The 20,986-nt window shown below is 35.9% G+C and overlaps 1 protein-coding gene across 1 annotated transcript in view; it reads right to left on the reverse strand.

Annotated features, from left to right (window-relative positions):
- Positions 1-20,986, reverse strand: part of PIGK (phosphatidylinositol glycan anchor biosynthesis class K) — a gene marked incomplete at both ends in the record, with an annotated part of 104,237 nt that overhangs the window by 63,224 nt on the left and 20,027 nt on the right. Inside the window, 2 exons of the mRNA XM_080692975.1 lie at positions 2,554-2,665; positions 4,318-4,453. Coding sequence (XP_080549101.1) covers positions 2,554-2,665; positions 4,318-4,453 — 248 coding nt within the window. The remainder of the gene's footprint in view (positions 1-2,553; positions 2,666-4,317; positions 4,454-20,986) is intronic.

Raw genomic sequence — 20,986 nt, forward strand, 5'->3', positions numbered from 1 at the left:
CCTGTACTTGGGAAGCTGAGGCAGGAAGATCCCGGGGCCAGCCTCAGCTACTTAGTGAGTCCCTCTGCAAGTTAGTGAGATCCTGTTTCAAAATAAAGAATAAAAAATCGGGCAGGGGGGTGTAACTCTGAGTTAAAATGCCCTTGGGTTCAATCCCCAGCACCACAAAAACAAACAAAAATTTTAAAAATTTTCGAGATATTTTCCACTGGACCAAAAAAAAAAAAAAAGAATAAGTTTTAGTGTTTTCCTCTGAATACATGTAGCATTGAAAGATCACAAGTAAACAGTGACTATGTTTTTCTGGGAAAAATATTCCAACCTACTATTAGATACTATTAGATGCACTAGATTTCAGCTCTCACTCAACCCCAAGTCAGATACTGGTGTGCACTGTCCAAACTCCACAAACATATTTGGGGCCCTGACTATAAATATGTAAATCATCAGGCTGCTGTGAGGAAGAAATTAGTTAATGTATATAATAATTCAAGATACTACATGAGGAATGGTGAGCCTTAATAACTATCAGATATTATCATTTTTATTACATTATCATAATTATCAGCCCTCACTTTCTTATACAGAGGTTAGTAACCTTTCCTATAAAGGATGAGATAACAAATGTTGTAGTTTTGTGAGCCATGTGGACTCTGTCACAGCTACTGGACTCTTTATTTACAAAATAGGCAGTTAGTTCAGAGGTAATGTTTATCAAAACCTATCTAAACTATTGGAATTTCTTCCATGGCTGGAGTTATTCTAAAAGAGAACCAACAGAATTAGAAAAGACGTGTAAGCCGGGCGTGGTGGCGCACGCTTGTAATCCCAGCATTCGGGAGGCTGAGACCTGGAGGATCGCGGTTCGCGGACAGCCTCAGCTACTTAGTGAGGCCCTCTGCAACTCAGTGAGACCCGGTTTCAAAATAAAGAATAAAAAATAGGGCAGGGGGTGTAGCTCGGAGGTCAAATGTCCCTGGGTTCCATCCCCAGACCCGCAAAAAAAAAAAAAGACATAAATTCTTTAGTTGAGTACATCTACTAAAGCTAGGCATCATTACTAGTCTGCCACATGACATCTAAAAATCATTTTGTACCTATATTATTATCAACTGAATCAAAAGGCCTCTGAAATTTTACTGAATATCTTTTGATCAATATTTATATTTGTTGAATAATTTAATATAGGTACTGATATCTTGGAATTCAAAATATTCTTCAGATAATAATTTCCTTTCAGGTAATAATAAGAAACTAGTAACTTAAATCCTGATAGAAATGAAAGGTTTATATGGGAGTGCAAAGAGCAGAACCTACACCAGCCAAGATCAAAAGTGTCACGGGAGGACAATTATACAGTGTGCTACTGACACAAGGACACTTCTGAGGAAGAAAGGAGACGCTGTTAATAATTACACAGAGCCAGCAGATCTAAACTAGGGCTACCCCATGCCTTTGCAGACATAGGCCACCTTAGACTTACAAAGGAAATGGCCCAAGTGAACACTAAAAAGATAAAAGCATCAGATGGGCACGTAGACTGACAGGACATAATAAGCAAAGGCCAACAATTTAAGGAAATGTTTGGAAGAAAGAACAATCAAGTGCTTATAATAAAAATAAGTGTAGGAACTAAGAATGAAATTAAGTAAAAAATAATGTAACTAAATCATAACATATTATCATATAAAACATATACTATAACTAATTTTGTTACATGAAACACTTTATGTCCAATATTCCTCAAAGTATAGACAAAAACCTGTTTTATATCACATCTGGGTAGTATGTAAAGCAATTTTATCAACCTACCCCAGATCAAACTAAGTAAAAATTTTAGGACAAGGTCTAAGTAGTTACATCCAGTTAATCCTTATGCACACTAAATCTTGAGATTCAATCAACAAAAGAATTATAAAGTTTTAAGCAGAATATCTCTAATTTCTATTAAATACTTTACCAAGATAGTCTGACTAACAGGAGAAGAAAACTAAAGGCAAAGATGCTACAACAGGAAGCCAAGTAAAGGGCAATAAACTTTACCAGGGCAAGAATAAAAAGCATAGAAAATAAGAATAGCACAATATGTTATAAAAGCTGCATATTCCTTAATCCAAAATGCTTGGGACAGAAGTATTTTGGATTTTAGAATCTTTTCAAATTTTAGAATATTTGCTTCTACTAAGTGAGGTATTTGGGGAATGAAATCTAAGTCTAAACATGAAAATAATATATTTTTCATATACACCTTATACACATAGGCTAAAGGTAATTTTATACAATGTTCTTAGCATGCCTGTCAAAGGAAGTCATGTGTGGAATTTTCCACTGTGACATCTATGCTGGTGCTCAAACAGTTTCAGATTTTGTAGCATTTCAGCTTCTATATCATTTTCAAATATCATTTCAAGTAGTTCTGTATCATAAGAATACTAAACAACATGACAAAAATGATTTTAAACAAAAATCATTTAATACGCTTAAATTTCTTCTCATAAGATTTCAAAGAGTTTCAATATATTCTACTATGAAGTCTCTAAATTCTGAAATTACCTGTCATGTAAATAAGAATATTGCTTCTATCATCAGAAAGTAGACGTTTTGACCGAGGAGTACTAGGTGGGATCCTCCCAGTTAATACCCGTAAAAAATTCTCCACAGTTACCTTGTAAAAAGAAAGGAAGGAATCAGATAAAATAGAACCTGAAGAAACTAAAAAAAAAAAACAACTTTTTTTTAACTTTCAAAAACATTCCTCCTCCTCAATATTGCTCAGGATAGACTGAAAATAAAATACACAAAAAAGTTAACTCATTTAAAATATGTTTCTTTATACATATGCCTCCAAGTAACTTTGCTTCTATTAAAAGAAAATACTAAGAAATAACAGAATATTTTGGAGAAAGTAACTTAATTCTAAATTTAAAACTATATATGCTATGCAAGGTTTTGTCATTAAAATTTGCCCAAAAGCCCTGGACATGGTGGCACCTGCCTGTAATCTCAATTACTCAGGAGGCACTGGAGGAGGATACCAAGTGTGAAGGTAGCCGGGGCAACTTAGGGAGACTCTGTCACAAAATAAAAAATAAAAAGGGCTAGGGATGTAATTTAGTAGTTCAATCCTCAGTATCACAGAAAAAAAATTAAATTAAAAAAATTACCACCAGGTGTGGTGGTGCACGCTTGTAAATCCCAGCATTCGGGAGGCTGAGACTGGGATTGCGAGAGGACAGCCTCAGCTACTTAGTGAGACCCTCCACAACTCAGTGAGACCCTGTTTCAAAATAAAGAAGAAAAAAATTGGGCAGGGAGTGTAGCTCGGAGGTCAAATGCCTCTGGGTTACATCCCCAGACACTCCAAAAAAAAAAAAAAAAAATTACCCAAAAGCTTAAAAATTATTAACCTGTCTGAATAGGCAATCCTTTGAGAAGATACAAAAGCTAAGAATTTGTAAATAAATTCAGACAAATTATTGTATCTGATCTGTAAAACTACTTAGTCAACTATAAAGATCCCTTAAGTCATGTATCCTTAAGTCATGTATCTTTAATTTTTAATTCATTTTGTTACTTAGAGTTTGTTAGGAGTATCTTTAATATGTAAAAAAAATTCACATTTTAAATCAGATTTCTCAATCTGGAATTTCAAGCCCTGGAATTCTTTGAAGGCATATTTAAAGTTGTAGAGAGTAAACTGCTAATTTAAAATTAACAGCTAAGTCATATATTATGCATATCTAACCTTAAAAAGTAGAAAATCTATCCAGCTTTCTTGTCAGACTTTTCTCTACATCATGAGTATATAAATGTATGTGAAAACATGCATATAAGCTCTTTAAATTTACATTTTGCTCAAAAGACAGCAAAATGCCAATTGTCTTAATAGGGCTTCTTGTTGGCTAACAAGGAAGAAAAATTTTTGTCTATATTTTAAGATGACTAAACAAGTAAGAAGTAAAACTATTCATAAACACTTAATTGACTGAAAAACCACTTCTGAGTGTCCTAGAGGAACTTACAGCTTAGGAAGAGAGAGATATGCTTTTAAAATTGCTTTAAAAGCCAGGCATGGTGACGCACACTTGTAATCCCAGCACTTGGTAGGCTGAGACAGGAGGGTCGCACAGGTTCTAAGCCAGCCTCAGCTACTTAGTGAGGCTCTCAGCAACTTAGTGAGACCTTGTTTCCAAATAAAATATAAAATAGGTCTGGGAGTGTAACCCAGAGGTAGGAAGCCTCTGGGTTCCATCCCCAACATCCCAAAATAAATAGTAATAATGACATTTAAGAATATTGCTAGATTAAACAGTGTACCTCATAGCTTCTATAATCCACTTCCACATCATCTCCATACACATTTAGCTCCATATTCTTGTGACTAAAAACGGTCGCTGGTTTGGGATTTCTAGGATTGCATGCCATATCATCAGCAAGCATCAGGACAATGTGACTAGGAAAAAGAGTTCCAGAGAAATATAAATTATTTATCTTCAAATAAAATCAAAAGGTTAAACACATAAATTTTATAACATTTACAATTATGTTTACTTTTTGCCGGGCGTGGTGGCGCAAGCTTATAATCCCAGCATTCGGGAGGCTGAGACCTGGAGGATCACAGTTCGCAGACAGCCTCAGCTACTTAGTGAGGCCCTTTGCAACTCAGTGAGACCCGGTTTCAAAATAAAGAATAAAATATAGGGTGAGGGTGTAGCTCGGAGGTCGAATGCCCCTGGGTTCCATCCCCAGACCCACACACAAAAAAAAAAAAATACAATTATGTTTACTTTTTATCACTAAAACAATTAAATTCTTAACTTTATATTTAAGGGGCTTTAATTATTTTAGCATGTTCTTATAAAATGTAAATTTTAAAGTACATATAGCCTTTTACTTTCTGTGACTGGCTAATCTCACTTAACATAATGTTCTCCAGGTCCATCCATTTTCCTACAAATGACATAGTTTTGTTCTTTTTTACTTCTGAGTAGAATTCCATTGTGTGTGTGTGTGTGTGTGTGTGTGTGTGTGTGTGTGTGTGTATCCCATAATTTTGTGATCCATTCATCTGTTGATGGGATACTTGGGCTGGTTCCATAATTTGGCTATCTATAATTGTGCTGCTAGAAACATGGATATGCATAATTACATAATATTCTTATTTCAGTCCATTTGGAAAGATACCCAGAAGTGTTATAGCTAGGAGTTATTGGGATATAAAAGGGACTTTAGATAATGGAGTAGGGGAGGTGGTTTTGGGTGGGGAGAAGGAGAATTAATAAAGGGAACACTCCACTGACATTAGGTATATATGTAAGAATACCAACGCCAATCTCACTATCTTGTATGTGGGCGGGGAGGGAGATAAGAGAAAGCTCACCAAGTGTTGTCTGCATGTAAGTCATAATCACTATGAACAACATAATGATGTGAGACTATAATGCACCAACAAAAGTAGAAAAGTAAATAGAGAAACAGAGTAATCTGGCATGAACTTATCTATACGAACTGAAATGACTGAATATACAGCAAAGGAAAGTAAAGGAGCTACAATGTCTTCCCCAAAAAATATTTAAATATTTTAGTAATATTTGACATTTTTAAGACTTGCAGCGTCCACATTAAACGATGATACTCCAAAAAAATTAACTTTCAGACTCTCAAATGCTCAAGTATAAAAATATGTGATCTACCAGCTATCAGTACAGCACAAGAGCACAGTGCCATTCCAGTCCTCCTCATGAGCTTCACTCATTTTCCTCATCCCAGTCACCATCATCTCTCCATTAGATGCTAGAATGTCCCCTGCCTAACCTCCTGCAGCTGCTCTCACCCACATTTATTCATTCTTCTCATTATCTTCAGAGTGATCTCACCTAAATAAGTCAAATCTTTCCCACTTAAACCTTCCAAGTGCTCCCTGTTATAATTAGAGTAAAATCAAAACTACTACAGCTATAAAGAACAAAATCATGTCATTTGCAAGAAGATGGAAAGACCTGGAGAACATTATGTTAAGTGAGATCAGCCAAGCACAGTAAGAGAAGAGACATATGTTTTCTCTAATATGCACAAACTACAGACTATTAGGAATACCAGTGAGAGTCCAGATAATGGAGGCAAAACCTCAGCAAAGCTAGAATGGAAGGGTAGGAGAGGAAGAAGGCTGAGGTTGACTAATAGAGGAGCTACATTCAAATATGTGTAAAAGGACTCATTCTTGGGAGGGGGAAGAGGAAGTGGGGGTATAAGGACACCAAGCACAGTCTAAATGTATGCCATTTTCAATATGATCCACATAAAAATAAAATATATAAAATAAATAAAAAATTAAAAACTACTTAGGATATAAAACCCTCTTTTAATCTGGTTTCTTTCTCTCCAACTTTAGTCCCTAGCACTTATATTTGCTATGCTCCTTCCACACAGGCCTTTCTGTTCCAGAAATACGCCAAATATTTCCTACTTTTTGGAGCTACTCACCAAATTTAGACTTCTTTTCAAAAAGATACTCAAATTATTCTGATATCAGTTAAGATAAGAAACACTAGCTCATTATGTACTTTACTTTCTACAGGATATTTGTGATCTGAAATCCCCATCATTTTCTACCTCCCTCCATCAGAATATAAGCTCAGAGGACCACACTCTCTCCTGATCACCACTGTATTATTTAGGCTTAGTAATAAAACCTGGCATGTAGTAGGCACTCAATAAATAATTTTAAAATAACAAAACATTTTCATTTTGCATATCATTTCTTTAGGAGAAATTTTCAGAATGTCTCTTAAATACTTCTCCTCTTGGTCCTACTATTAAAACTAGTGAACATGAGTCAGGAAATTCTTTATTCTACCATATATTTGAGCTTCCCAAACATAAGGGAAAAATTACTGTGGCATACGTAATTAGTTTGGCAGGAGTCAGCAAGAAGAAAATGTTCTGCTGCATATGTTCAAATACATTAAAGTTCAAAACTGAAACACCATGATTGGTCTTAAAAACTGGCTAGACTTCTACTTTGAAAGTCTTCCAATCCTGCCACATTCAAATATCAGATCTTCAGCTGTTACTGACTCATACTTACAAAATGGTGAGTTATTCCTTTTTAAGCAAAAAATATATTTTGCCTTTTTATAACTTAAGATCATTAATTTACATTAATATTATCAAACCTATAATTTTAAAACAAAACAGAACCAATATACAAATGTTAATATAAAAATCAGTATTCCATCTGCCAGGCGTGGCAGCACACGCCTGTAATCCCAGTACTTGGGAGGCTAAGACAGTAGGATCAGAGGTTCTCAGCTAGCCTCAGCTACTTAGTGAGTGAGGCCTTCCACAACTTAGTGAGACCCTGTGTCACAATAAAGAATAAAAAGTAGTACTGGAGGTGCAGCTCAGAGGTAGAATCCCCCTGGGCTCAATCCCCAATACTACAAAAAAAAGTATTTTTTGTTTAGAATTAATTTCACACCATAAAACTAAATTATTATCCAATGCCTATACAATGTCAATATCAATCATAAAGATATAATAATTTCATCTTAAAATTATAAATATAATCAATATTTTTCCTAGACATCAGCATAAGTATTCTGCCCTGGATTACATATAATCATTATATAAAACATTTTATTTATAATAATATTGATAAATGAGAAACAAATCAAGATACAGAATAAATGTCAAAGGTTCAAAAGTCCATTCGCTGTTTCTGAGAACTAAAAAAGTTCATAACGTTTTCTGGAGAAAATAAAAATATTTATACAATGGTATTTAAAAATACATATGAAAGTAAAGTATTTAGTGTTACGGTTTTGGACTTTTACCGTTTGGGAAACTGTCCCCAGGGACCTTTGTTAGACCCTTGGGAATTATTCTCCCCCCCAAAAAACAAAAAAAAAAACCCATGGGTTCTTGTCCTGAGCTAAGGGTAGATATGCAATAGCCCGGACTCTTGCTGAAGATTTTAAAAAGTTTATTAAAAAGAAAGAAATACAGAAGATAGTTACAGCCTCAACATGAGGGGTTGCTTCGAACGAAATCACCTAAGTACAAAACACGGAATAGACTTTCTATACACGACATCCTCCGTCCATGAACAGACTTTTTATACACGACATCCTCCATCTTGTTTCACGTAATTCTTACATAGTAAAAGTCCCTGTAAAGCTCCTCCTCGTACTTTCCAACCAAGGTTTCTCCTTTCACAAAGGTTGACCCCCTCCTCCCATCCTAACTAGATTATCCAATTATTATGTAAACCTGTCTTTAGAATGAGGATGAGGAAGTCCTAGTTCCCCTCTCCTAGAGACTTGCTAATTACCTCTAGCTAGGTTAATTTACATTGGAATAGTTGCTTGCCTCTCCACAGAAACCAAGTCCTTTCACAGATCTGCCCCTCACCCAATTTTTGAAATATATTTATTAATAATCAGAGTTTTCTCAAATATTCCTAGGCCATTCCCAATACTGGTACACTTAGGTTCATAGTTCTTACAAAACTATACTCAAGATAAAATTATAAATTAAATTCTAGCAAAACTACCAGACTACTAATACTGTAACAACATTAATCCCATTTGAAAGATGTTATTTTACTAAAACTGACTGCTGTTATGTTTAACTGAAGAGCTTCAGGTCTGGTTGTACATTTAATTTTATCCTGTATTTTGACATCAACACTACAAATATAACTTCATATAGACAATATTCACAAAAGTATGTCATACAATATGCAATTCAAAATTTCCAACCTCTATTATAGTTCAGGAAAACCAGATCTATTTAAGTAAGCTTTTGCCAATAAGCATTCCCTAATGCCAGCTGTGAGGTCTCACTTGACTCCCTCAAGTGTCTTTTCACTGAATATTGGGTTATCATCACAGTGGTTATTTAAATCTGTACTTAATGTGGATTAAGTCAAGACTTCTACAATCAAGACCAAAAACATTTACACTACAGGCTCGCTTCTACATTCCAAAAAATAACAAATCACCTTATAACTTATTAAAATTCAAACAAAATCCCCAAAATCAACTCATACAAGAATACAATGCTCCCAGTTAGGTAAGCCTATTCCACTGAGCATGATGACTCAACTCACACTGCTTTGTTCTCAAGCCCCTGCAAAACCTACTTCACACAACAAAGCATCTGTAAAATGGCCCCCTCTCAGTATGAGCCCTCGAAGGTATGGGAAAGTTATTATACAAATGACTTCCATGTTTTTAAAATCATGTACTCTCCATTAATTTAAAGAAAACTGTGAGGACACACTTATGTATATATGCTTATTTATATGCATTTACTACTTTTATACATACATAAAGCGTAAGAAATCTACTAATATCTTTCCCTCACTACTTTTTGGCAACTAGTTCTAAATTAAATATTCTAATCATACTTATATAGGTTTTGTTAAGATCATAATCAACATGAAAATAAAAATTTTAAACTTCTAGCTGGGCGTGGTGACGCACACTTGTAATCCCAGTGCTTGGGAGGCTGAGCCAGGAGGATCACACAGGTTCAAAGCCAGCCTCAGCTACTTAGTGAGGCTCTCAGCAACTTACTGAGACCCTATTTCTAAATAAAGTATAAAATAGGTCTGGGAGTATAGCCCAGAGGTAAAGTCCCTGGGTTTCACCCCAGTACCACAAAAAAAAAAAACACTTAAATTTCTAAAACGTTTTAAAACCAAATTTGATAATAATTGGGGGAAAGACCCAAAATAAATCCTTTACCACTATTACGTTTGCCAAGCACTGAATGAACAGGTAAATCCTATACTGGGACTTCTAAGTCATTCTTTACCCAATCATCTTTTGCCAAACGAGTAAAAAAAAATACACATACTTTATTTGTGTGTGTGTGTGTGTGTGTGTGTGTGTGTGTGTGTGTGTCATATTGGGGATTAAACTTGAAGTGGAGGCCATTCTACTTCCAAGCTATACCCCCAGCCCTATTTTTTATTATGTATTTTTAAACAGGGTCTCACTAAGTTGTGGAGGGCCTCACAAGTTTGCTGAGGCTGACCGAGAACCAGTGATCCTCCTATCTCAGCCTCCCAAGTACTAGGATTACAAGCATGCATCTCCATACCTGGCCCATACACACTTATTTTAAATAAATAAGTAATCTTTCATAGTCTATTAGAGTATAAAATTTCAAAAAGCATAAATTTTCATTTAAAATAAACTAGTATTACCTTAATTTTCACTGAATAAAATTTAAATAAATTACTATATTGATAAAAATGTTATTATTAAATTGTCCCCTTAAAATTGCTTGGCATTCTATAGGCATACTACTAACCAGATAATACTACCTAAAACATGATTAGCTACTAGAACAAAGATTACAAGGCTTATCTCCGATAAGATCATAAGCCAAGCTAGGACAGAAGCAGAAATTAAAGCAGCAGGAAATATGAGGGTCAAAGGGTCCTCTAGGTTTTTGCTTCATAGTTACTGGTCTCCACTCCCCAACACACACCACACACACACACACACACACACACACACACACACCTCTCTCTCTCTCTCTCTCTCTCTCTCTCTCTCTCTCTCTCTCTCTCACTCTCTCTCACTCTCACTCACTCTCTCACTCTGCTTCTGCAATAATGTTATAACTACTGGAACAAGAAAATTCAGCAATTCAATTTAATCAGTAGCATGATGTCAAAGTAATTTTCATTCAGGTTTTTCTTCTTCTTCTTTCACATCTTGAAGAGTAACTCTCACTACCAATATACTAGAAACTAATCATGAGACATCTGCTAGTCACAGATGCTGGACTATTAAAATTCTCAGAATTACTTTCAATTTACCAAATTATCTATTAGCATTTCCATACTATATGCTGTCAGGTATTTTATACTTCACATTATTAGAAATAAAACACATACTGCACACAGAAAGAGCCATCAGTGGCAGACAAGTTACCATATTGACAAATTACATGAGGTAGCTGCAGGCTCACATATTTTAAGTCACATGTGAATTTTTTTTTTTTTTTTTTTTTTTTTTTTTTTTTTTTTTTTTTGGTGGTACTGGGGTTCCTGGAAACCCTTTTACCTCCGGGCTACACTCCCAGACCTATTTTATACTTCCCTTTTTTTCTTTATTTGGAAACAGGATCTCTTCAGCCAGCACGGCTGGCTTCAAACCTGCGCAATCTTCCTGTCTCTGCCTCCCAAGCGTGGCCACCATGCCCGGCTGTCACATGTGATTTAGTATAACAGCTAATTATTATACACTTAGTATACCTCAAGCACTATACAAATAAAATAACCATTATCTCATACATTATTCCTTTAAGTATTATTAATCTCTCTTGTATAGGTTACAAAACTAAACCACACAGATATTAAGTAGCATGCCCCAAGTCACAGAGTTAGCAAGTAGCAGAGTCTGAATTCTACCCCAGGTTTGTTTAACATTAGAGTCTGCTTTTAACAACTTTGCAGTATCCTGAAACTATGTGAACAGACATTTTAAATATTTAATGTTTGTCTTACACAGATCATTTAATTACTCAGATGATTAAGTTAGATATGTGAACTCATGATCACTGTTCAATATTTATGGCACATAACTATAATAAAATAGGCCCTTGAAAGTCTAACTACAAGTATCCAGAGACCTTAGCAAAGTCTAAAATCAAAGAATAGCACCAGAGCATGTGGCTTCTCCTGTAAGTATATCAAGGTAATGATGGAACTTTTCAGTGCCCTTTCTACTTTTTTTCAGTATGTTGCAAATTCTATTTTATGATCCTAGTGCTGGCCCTTCTCTCACTACTCTTTTTGGCCACCAAGCCTGCCATATTTGCTCTCCACCATCTGCATCCGAAGAAGCCTACACCTTATACCATCACTGCCTTGTTTCTGCCTATAATTTGTCCCCCCAAAAGTACCACTCTTCCCATAATGCAGGAAAGAGCAAGTAGTACAGATACTCCACCCACTTTCTTCCCCTTTTCTCTTAGGTTAAAATCAGTATTGTATAGACAAATTCTCATCTCTTCTGATTTTCCACTGCTTGACTCCTCACTAATTAGTTTAATGACTTACCCAAGCACACCAGCTTCAAGGATTAGAATTCAACTGTGTATTACATTACCAAAATTACAAGTTACTGTCTTTCTTGAACATTCTGGATGGCTCACAAAAATAGTAAAAATCAGTAATGTTGTATTCATGAATGTCACTGATCTAGCATAACCTACTTTCTGCCAAAATACACAAAATAGATTTTTAAATCCTGATACAGAACCAGGCATAGTAGCATATGCCTATAATCCCAGTATTTGGGAGCCTGAGACAGGAGGATCACAGGTTCAAGGCCAGGCTCAGCAACTTAATAAGAGCTTGTTTCAAAACTTAAAGGGCTGGCTACGGGTGTAGCTTGGTGGGAGAAACCTACTGTGTTCAATTCCCAGTACCTTTAACAAAAAGAAAAAAGAAAAAAAAAAAAAGATGTAGCACATTGTACTCATTGAACTAGAAACTACTGTATGCAATCTTTCATATATTCTAATGTTTAACAAAATCATTATTTTTGTTGTTTTTCCAATAATGATCTGTACTGATATAGTCAATCTCCCTAACTCAACTACTTTTATGACAAGTATTTTAGAATCTTTTTAAGTAAAACAGATTTTAACAGTCTATCTGTAATCTCTTTAGTGCTACAAGCAATTTCCTATGACTTGACCACATGCCTGAATTATGCTTTGCTTGAAAATATATGCAAATATCATTAATATGCCTTCTAGTATATTTCTATTCTCAAATGGTAAGAAAATCATAGTCTTTTTAGTTTCTTCTAGGCTTTAAGCAAGATGACTCAAACTTTTTTTTTCATTAAGAAAAATTACATGGTATTTTTTTTCTGAGGCATTACATGTCATTTTTACAAACCTATTTGGCAAAAGGTTAAATACGAAGACACAACCCTGGTGGTAAAGAGTACTTTGTCATCCCTCTGCTCTTCCACTTGATTATAAAAGTCATCTCTGACAAAAAAAAAAAAATGAGGAGGGAAAAATATAGAATGGAAACTATCATAGACAAGATCAAAGACTAATTAACTGGAAGATAAATAAATCCCAAATAATTCAACAATACTTTTTAAAAGTATATTCACTGGCATGGATCTAACTTAACTTTTCCACATTAATTGTTCTTGTACTTACTATAAAATTTTATCCGAATTATCAGTTTTGGGTTTCACATATCAATAGATTATAGAAAAATAAGGTAAAGGTTATATAAAAGTGACAACAAGATAAATTTACAGAACTTACCACTGTATGTCATTTCTAGAAGAGAAAACTGGTTTAAGTTGAGAAATGTTAAATTATATAGTAGAACTTCTAAAAACACTTCCCTAAACACAGAATTTTAGTAGACAGCCAATTAAAAATAAAAGAGAGCCGGGTGTGGTGGTGCACGCTTGTAATCCCCGCACTAGGGAGGCGGAGACAGGAGGATCGCGCTGGTTCGGAGCCAGCCTCGCTGGCTTAAGAGACCCTGTTTCCAAACAAAAAAATATATAAAAAATAGGTCTGGGAGTATAGCCCAGAGGTCGAAGGGCTTCCAGAAACCCCAGTACCACCAAAAAATAAAATAAAATAAAATAAATTTTAAAAATTAAAATAAAAGAGAAGGCAGAATTCAGGATAAAGAACATTGTAACAAAAAATTGGTGACTACTAATATTTAAAACCTAGCCACAATGAGGTAGAGGTGATTGGGGTGGAGCTGGGGAGGGTGGAAATAAATAATCAAATATTAGTTAAGTTTACTGAGTGACGTTCACTGTCTCAAGGCCCTTTCAAATACTTAATTCTCACTAAATCACAATTCTACAAAAACGAATTGCTGTCTCCATCCTGAGGACAGGAAATCAGCGAGGTGGGATTGCCTGCCCAAAGTTGTAGGGCTGGAAGCAGGAATTAAGATTAGGCTTTAGAGCCTGCACACTTTCAGTCACTACTACATCCTTTGGCACAATGGTATATATTGCCGTTCATCCAACTCCCAAGTACTGAAAAGAGCCAAAATCCTTACTAAGTTCTCTAACAAATGCTAACAGGACACTGTTTATCCTCTTAAGAACCTCATCTTCGTGTTTTCATTTTCCATGATTCAAGAAATTTAGGCTTCAAATTTCATTACATATATTTTTGTTAAGCTCTAAATAAACAAATCTGTTTTCACATTTTAAAAAGTGAGAATCTAATTGGGTATGGTGGTGCACACTTGTAATCCCAGCATTTGGGAGGCTGAGACAGAAGGATCATGGTACTCAGACAACCTCGGCTACTTAGTGAGGTTCTTTGCAACTCAGTGAGACCCTGTTTCAAAGTAAAAAATAAAAAAATAGAGCTGAGGGTAAAGAATAAAAAATAGCTCGGAGGTAGAATGCCCCTGGGTTCCATCCCTAGAACCTCAAAAAAAGTAAGACTCTTCTCCAAATCTAATTACAATAAAATCTGACTAATCATGCTTGAGGAATGAGATATTTTTATTTCAATCCTCTTTTAAAACCTAATTAACCTGTTGCCCCACCACCTGACCTACCTTCACCCTACAAGGGGTCACCATGGACCTCTGCCCTACAGCCACAGCCACAGCCACAGCTGCCAACTGTATTTTACTGCCACCTCAGAACCAGATGAATGATTAGGCCACAATCTTCAATGAGTAAAGACATTTCTTTTTGCAATTATACTTTATAGAGTTGCTGGCAGGCACTGGAAATTACTATCAGGTACAGCATGACCTTTATGAGGGCAAGTGAACTATAGCAAGTCATTGCTACTCTACCAAGAAGCCCTCTAAAGAGCAGTTAGCCTAAACACAAAGTGCTGAATTGAACTGGCTTTCTACAGCTCTGACCCAGACAGAGCAAACTCAGTGTCCTTCCTCTCTGTTGCCACAGCATTACAGGCCTGCAGCACCTCCATAGTAAGAGCTACATTTCATACCCACTACTAACTTTCTACCCAGGGCACTGAGAATTCCAACTACACTATAATTGAGCAGATTTCAGTTTCTTTACATGATTTCTGTATATAGGTTTTAAATTCCTTTATGTTAATATATGCATTAAATGTAATGAAATAAGTTTTTTATTATAAATTTTCACTGCGCAATTCATACATGGCAATAAAATGAGAAAATTTTAATTAATTATTTTTTAACTATGGAGTATTTTTTTAACTAGCATGGCTTGAATGAACCACCCAGTTCCTATAGAAATCACATACAAGAACATTATATTTCTTATTACAGACAATCCAACCAAGACTATCTTATAGAGAAAACTAAGTATGCAGTTACTACAACAGTAATCTGTAAAGCAATTTATGATACTGTTCTTATGGAAAACGAGCAGGGGTCTTCACTGGCCTTTTGATGAAGATGCATCGCCATCCAGCCAGACTGCTGATGACTAGTAAAGTTTGTAGTAAGTTTCATGAAGAGCCTGGTTGTCTGCTGCTGACTGTGTTCCAGGCCTGAGGAAAACTCCAGGGCTTACTGCTCTGCCATTATCAAAAGATGGAATGAAGCATGAGGATAACAGTTCAAAAGACAAAAGCAGATTGCTACTTTTAACATCAAGAACCTTTGTGTGTGTGTGATATTAGAGATGGAAGCCAGGGGCATTCTATCTCCAAGCTACACCCCCAACCCTATTTTTTATTCTTTATTTTGAAACAGGGTCTCACTGAGTTGCAAAGGGCCTCAGTAAGTAGCTAAGGCTAGCAGAGAACCAAGTGCCTCCTGTCTCAGCCTACCAAATGCTGGGATTACAAGCGTGCGCCACCATGCACGGTAACATCAAGGAACTTTTGTACTTGGAGAAGTATCACCCTAAAACATGTCAGTGCTGCAGAGATTCCAATGGTCCTAAAAACAACTATTGCAAAATAAAATAAAAAAACAGCCGGATACTAATATTTTAGAAATAACCTTTGACAGGATCTAATTTTCCCTATCTATTAGCTAACAAATTAGTTGGTTGACAGAGTCTGAAGATTCCATAGGAATAAATGAAAAGCAGTTTTACCATAAGGTCACAAAATTGACAGAACCTCTGGGTTATGATCAATCTACTTGGACACTCAGCAAAGGATTCTTCTTGCTCAGCATTTAAGATGTGCTTACCATCTATACCAGCTGACCTTTCCTGATATAATGCAGTATTCAATTATGTCTTCTTTAAATCTATTCCAATGCCAGAATCTTATCAATAGGTAATTTAGAACAATTGAGCACCAAATACCTACTGTAATACATGCATGCTTTTAGTACGAACTAAAACCTTATGAACTAGGAACACTATATCTTACATGATTTATACCTTGAGTCATGTCAAATTCTGAAAGCAATGTCTACAAATCATTTGCTGGTCACATCCTGTTCATAGTCCCCACGTTGGCACCACTATATCAGGCTTGCACAACCTTTTCATTCTTGCTGGACTTTTTACCAAATCTTGCAGCAATTATGTAATATCATTCTATAAATCTCATTTCATATTGCTATAGAAAACTTTCATTTTGAAAATTTATATTATACAGAAATAAGTCATAATGTCTCCAGAATGTGCCCCCCCAAAAAAAATATTTACACTTAATTTAATGTTTGTACTTTGAAGTACAACTTGACAGTGAAGGCCTAAAAATGAACGAGTGTTGTGCTTTATATGTAGAGAAAATAAAGACACTCTTCATTTTAGTCAATACTTTTTTTTTTTTTTTTTTTTTGTCTTTTTTGGAACTGGGGATCGAACCCAGAGCGCCACACCTGCAAAGCAGGCGTTTTGCCACTGAGCTACATCCCAGCCCCTAGTCAATACTTTTTAAAGGTAGAGATACTTTGTTACTTTAACTAAAATAACTCCCAACCATAAAATTTCAGTAACTTGTTAATTTTTAATTGGAATTTGCTTATCAGCTATTCTTTTGTTTTTAGTATATTTTTTCCTCTATTCTCAGCCTCTTTTGCAAAAGAAGTGGGTCTCTACTAACGAAGCAGATGGCTAATATTTTATATGCCTCTTGAGCTGAATAGCTTAGTATCTGGAGACTTGATAATCTGTTTTTTTATATAATTGATAAATCATGATGTGTATAAATGTTAGTTAAGTATATTTTCATACTGTTTTGATAATATGTGGTTATAGTTCTGTGGAAGAAATAATTGATCGGTGTTTACCAACCTTTAATATTCTAATGTGGAAGCTAAACAACTACATAAATATTTAAATGTAAAAAGAATATATAAACTGCTTTCTTATGTAAGTATAATCTATTACACAAAATACTTTTGATCAGTGTGCCAAAGCTATGATTTAAATATCTATTTTAATTAAGCATAATAATGTTGATAAAATTAGATAAAAGCCAAGACATCAGATTGGACTTCATTTGCCTGAAAAGAAACTCTAAAATATATTTGGAGAGAATGTTCCCTACAAAGCTATTATCTGATTGTCCTTTGGCTTCTTTTTTTAGAGGACTAGTATGGTTAAGCAAAAGTTCTAGCTAATATGGATTTTACTTTATAAAATAGCATATTTGCATATCATGAATCGAAGTCTTAGAGATGGATATATATATACTTTTTTTTTTTTCCAGGTCTGGGGATGGAACCCAGGGGCATTTGACCTTCGAGCTACACACCCTGCCCTATTTTTTATTCTTTATTTTGAAACTGGGTCTCACTGCATTGCAAAGGGCCTCACTAAGTAGCTGAGGCTGTCCGCGAACCGCGATCCTCCAGTCTCAGCCTCCCAAATGCTGGGATTACAAGCTTGCGCCACCACGCCCGGCTGAGATGGATATAATTTTAAGTGTAAATTAATGTATCAGAGTAGGAATTTAACCTTTTAATGAACTGAGTAATCTACCAGTCATGTTCATGCCAAATTCTTGGAAACTATTAATATGAAACTCTGTAAAATATATTTTCCCCAAAGAAATCAAATCATATTCATAAATGTTATTTATTTTTTTTTTTTTTTGGTGGTACTGGGGTTCCTGGAAGCCCTTCTCCCTCCGGGCTACACTCCCAGACCTATTTTATATTTTTTTATTTGGAAACAGGGTCTCTTAAGCCAGCAAGGCTGGCTCCAAACCAGCGCGATCCTCCTGTCTCCACTTCCCAAGCACGGGGATTACAAGCGTGTGCCACCACACCAGGCATAAATGTTAATTTCATTTATCCTTTCAATGTTCTTCAAAGTGTCAGATCAAATATAGTAGAGAAAGAACTATCAATTCTCCATTAAAAGTCTTCAGGACTTCCTTAGATATACTTATTATCACCACTTTCCATGGTGAAATTCAAGTTGGATCTGACTTATTCTGAAGTCACTCTCACGGCCAACTCCCAAGCACTTAAGTCTTTTCTTAGATAATTTACTGGTTTTTTGTTGGTTTTTTTTTTTTTTTTTGTGTGTGTGTGTGTGTGTGTGTGTGTGTGTGTGTGTGTGTGTTGGTACTGGGGGTGGAACTCAGAGGCTTTCTACCCCCAGGTTATACTCCCAAACCTATTTAATATTTTATTTGGAAACAGGGTCTCACTAAGTTGCTGAGAGCTTCACTAAATAGCTGAAGCTGGCTTCACACCTGTGTGATCCTCCTGTCTCCGCCTCCCAAGAGCAGGGATTACAAGCATATACCACCACGCATGGCTACTAAGTTCTTTTTACATTCTTTCTTATAATGTACTCTCCAATCTCTTTCTGTTCCATGTATTCCCACCTCATTTGAAATTACACAAATTGGCAAATGTACTGTAAATACAAAGGCTCTCAACATACACAACTGCCCAGGGCTTACTTTCTCTTTCAAGTCAGAAGGCAAAAAGAGTATGTGTTGGGGGGGGGGGGGGGGGGTTGTTGGAGAAAGAGAGAGAAAGAGGGAGAGGGAGAAGGAAAGGAAGAAAACATGGGCCTCCCAAGGTACTGTCTAGTACATCAGGAGACAACTAGGGGAATAAGACTTATATTTGGGTGGGCAGAATATCCAACTTGTCTTAAGAGATTCATTCCCCCTCTTCCTAGAGTTGGTATCTTATATAGCACTTCATAGGCATAGTTTTCAAGGTTCCTAAAAGGAACAAGCCCAGTTATGGGAATTATCACAATCAGGGAAACCCAAAGATATGTCTTTCTCCTAAGGTATTATTTATTCCAGTCCAGTTATAGCCATTCAATCAATATTTCTTTACTAAAAATAAAATGTCCTGCCTTTATCAAGTTTCCAAAGGGAAAAAAATCAGAAAATAAACAAAAGTTAAATCCTAGGTTAAAGGAAAAGGCTCTGTTAATTCTCTATCATTCCTTAATATTTATTCTAGTTAGGTGTTTGTTTGTTTTTTTTAAGTGCAAGGAATTACTACAGCTTGTTCATGAAGGATAGCCATTAAAATGACACACAGCTTTGTAGAAATTCAGGAACAGGGCTTGGGCTGAAGTGTAATTCAGTGACAGAGCACTTGTCTAGCTCCATCACTGGATTCAATCCCTTCACCAGTGCTTAAAAAAATAAAAGGAGGAGGAGGAAGGGCAGCAGCAACTCAGGCCATCAAGTTCATGAAGCCTTACAAAGATTAGAACTTGAAAGTAGTTTTTTGTTTTTGCTGTACTGAGAAACCTAATGGCATTCTACCCCTGAGCTACACTCCCAGCCCTATTTTTTATTCTTTATTTTCAAACAGGGTCTCACTAAGTTTCAGAGGGCCTCACTAAGTAGCTGAGGCTGGCCATGAACCTGCAATCATCCTGTCTCAGCCTTGAGAGTAGTGTTTTGTTTTGGGGGGGGTTGTTTTTGGGGGGGCTTTTTTTGGCGGTAATGAAGATGGAAGCAGGGGCATTCTACCTCTGAGCTATACCTCCAGCCCTATTTTTTATTATTGTTTATTTTGAAAAAGGGTCTCACTGAGTTGCAAAAAGCCTAAATAGCTGAGGTTGTCCATGAACCACAATCCTCCTGCCTCAGCCTTCCAAATACTGGGATTACAAGCATGTGCCACCAAGCCTGGCTCTAAGTCAGTCTTATAGATTATAGCTGCAAGAATACTGACCAGAAAGAACAGTGGCTATATTATGGTATTTCTAAAATCACTGAAGGCTTGGTGATGCAGTAAGTAATAAAACATGCAAGTTTGAACTTCAGGCACAGTAGAAACTTGCCGTGTGTGAGAAGCAGTAGGATTCTGAGTGACAATAAAGCTCTTCCTCTATTGGTTGTTCTGGATTCATTTTACCTGATTTTTTACTTTCTATAAACTGTGTCAACCACCACATTTGGAAATCACTGCAGTGAGAAACTAGGGAAGAAATATAAGCCACTCACTCACATCATTTCTCCAGTTCATATATCCTTTGTGTTGCTTCTATGTTAGTTTGATAGCAACCTGAAGCAAAAGCAAGGTAAGCCAAGTAATCATTCTTCTCCAATTCTTTCTGGTCTGGCCTAACTCAATAATGGAAAAATGATTTAAACCAAAGTCCCAGACACTATGGCCTACATAGTCTTTTTTTTTTTTTTATACTAGGGATTGAACCCAAAGGTATTCTACCTCCAAGCTACACCTCCAGCCCTTTTAATTTTTATTTTGAAACAAGGTCTCACGAATCTACAGAAGCTGATCTCCAAACTGCAAGCCTCCTGTCTCAACCTCCCATGTACTGGGATTATAATCATGTGCCCCTAAGCCCAGCACTACATACTCTTTAAATACCATGTTAAGTGCCTCTCATCTTAGTTGTGATATCCTTATGTTTATACAATCCTCGGGAGCTCCTCAATTTTAAAATGACTTATAATTTATTTTGAAAGAATCATTAAACAAAACTATTTTAACAAACAAAGTCATTACAAATACTCAGCTTAATACATATTCTAACACAAATACTGGATATAAAATGCCAATAGATCCATTTACTATGAGCAC

The sequence above is a fragment of the Muscardinus avellanarius genome (assembly GCF_963383645.1).
Source record: "Muscardinus avellanarius genome assembly, chromosome: 3".
Lineage (NCBI taxonomy): Eukaryota > Metazoa > Chordata > Mammalia > Rodentia > Gliridae > Muscardinus > Muscardinus avellanarius.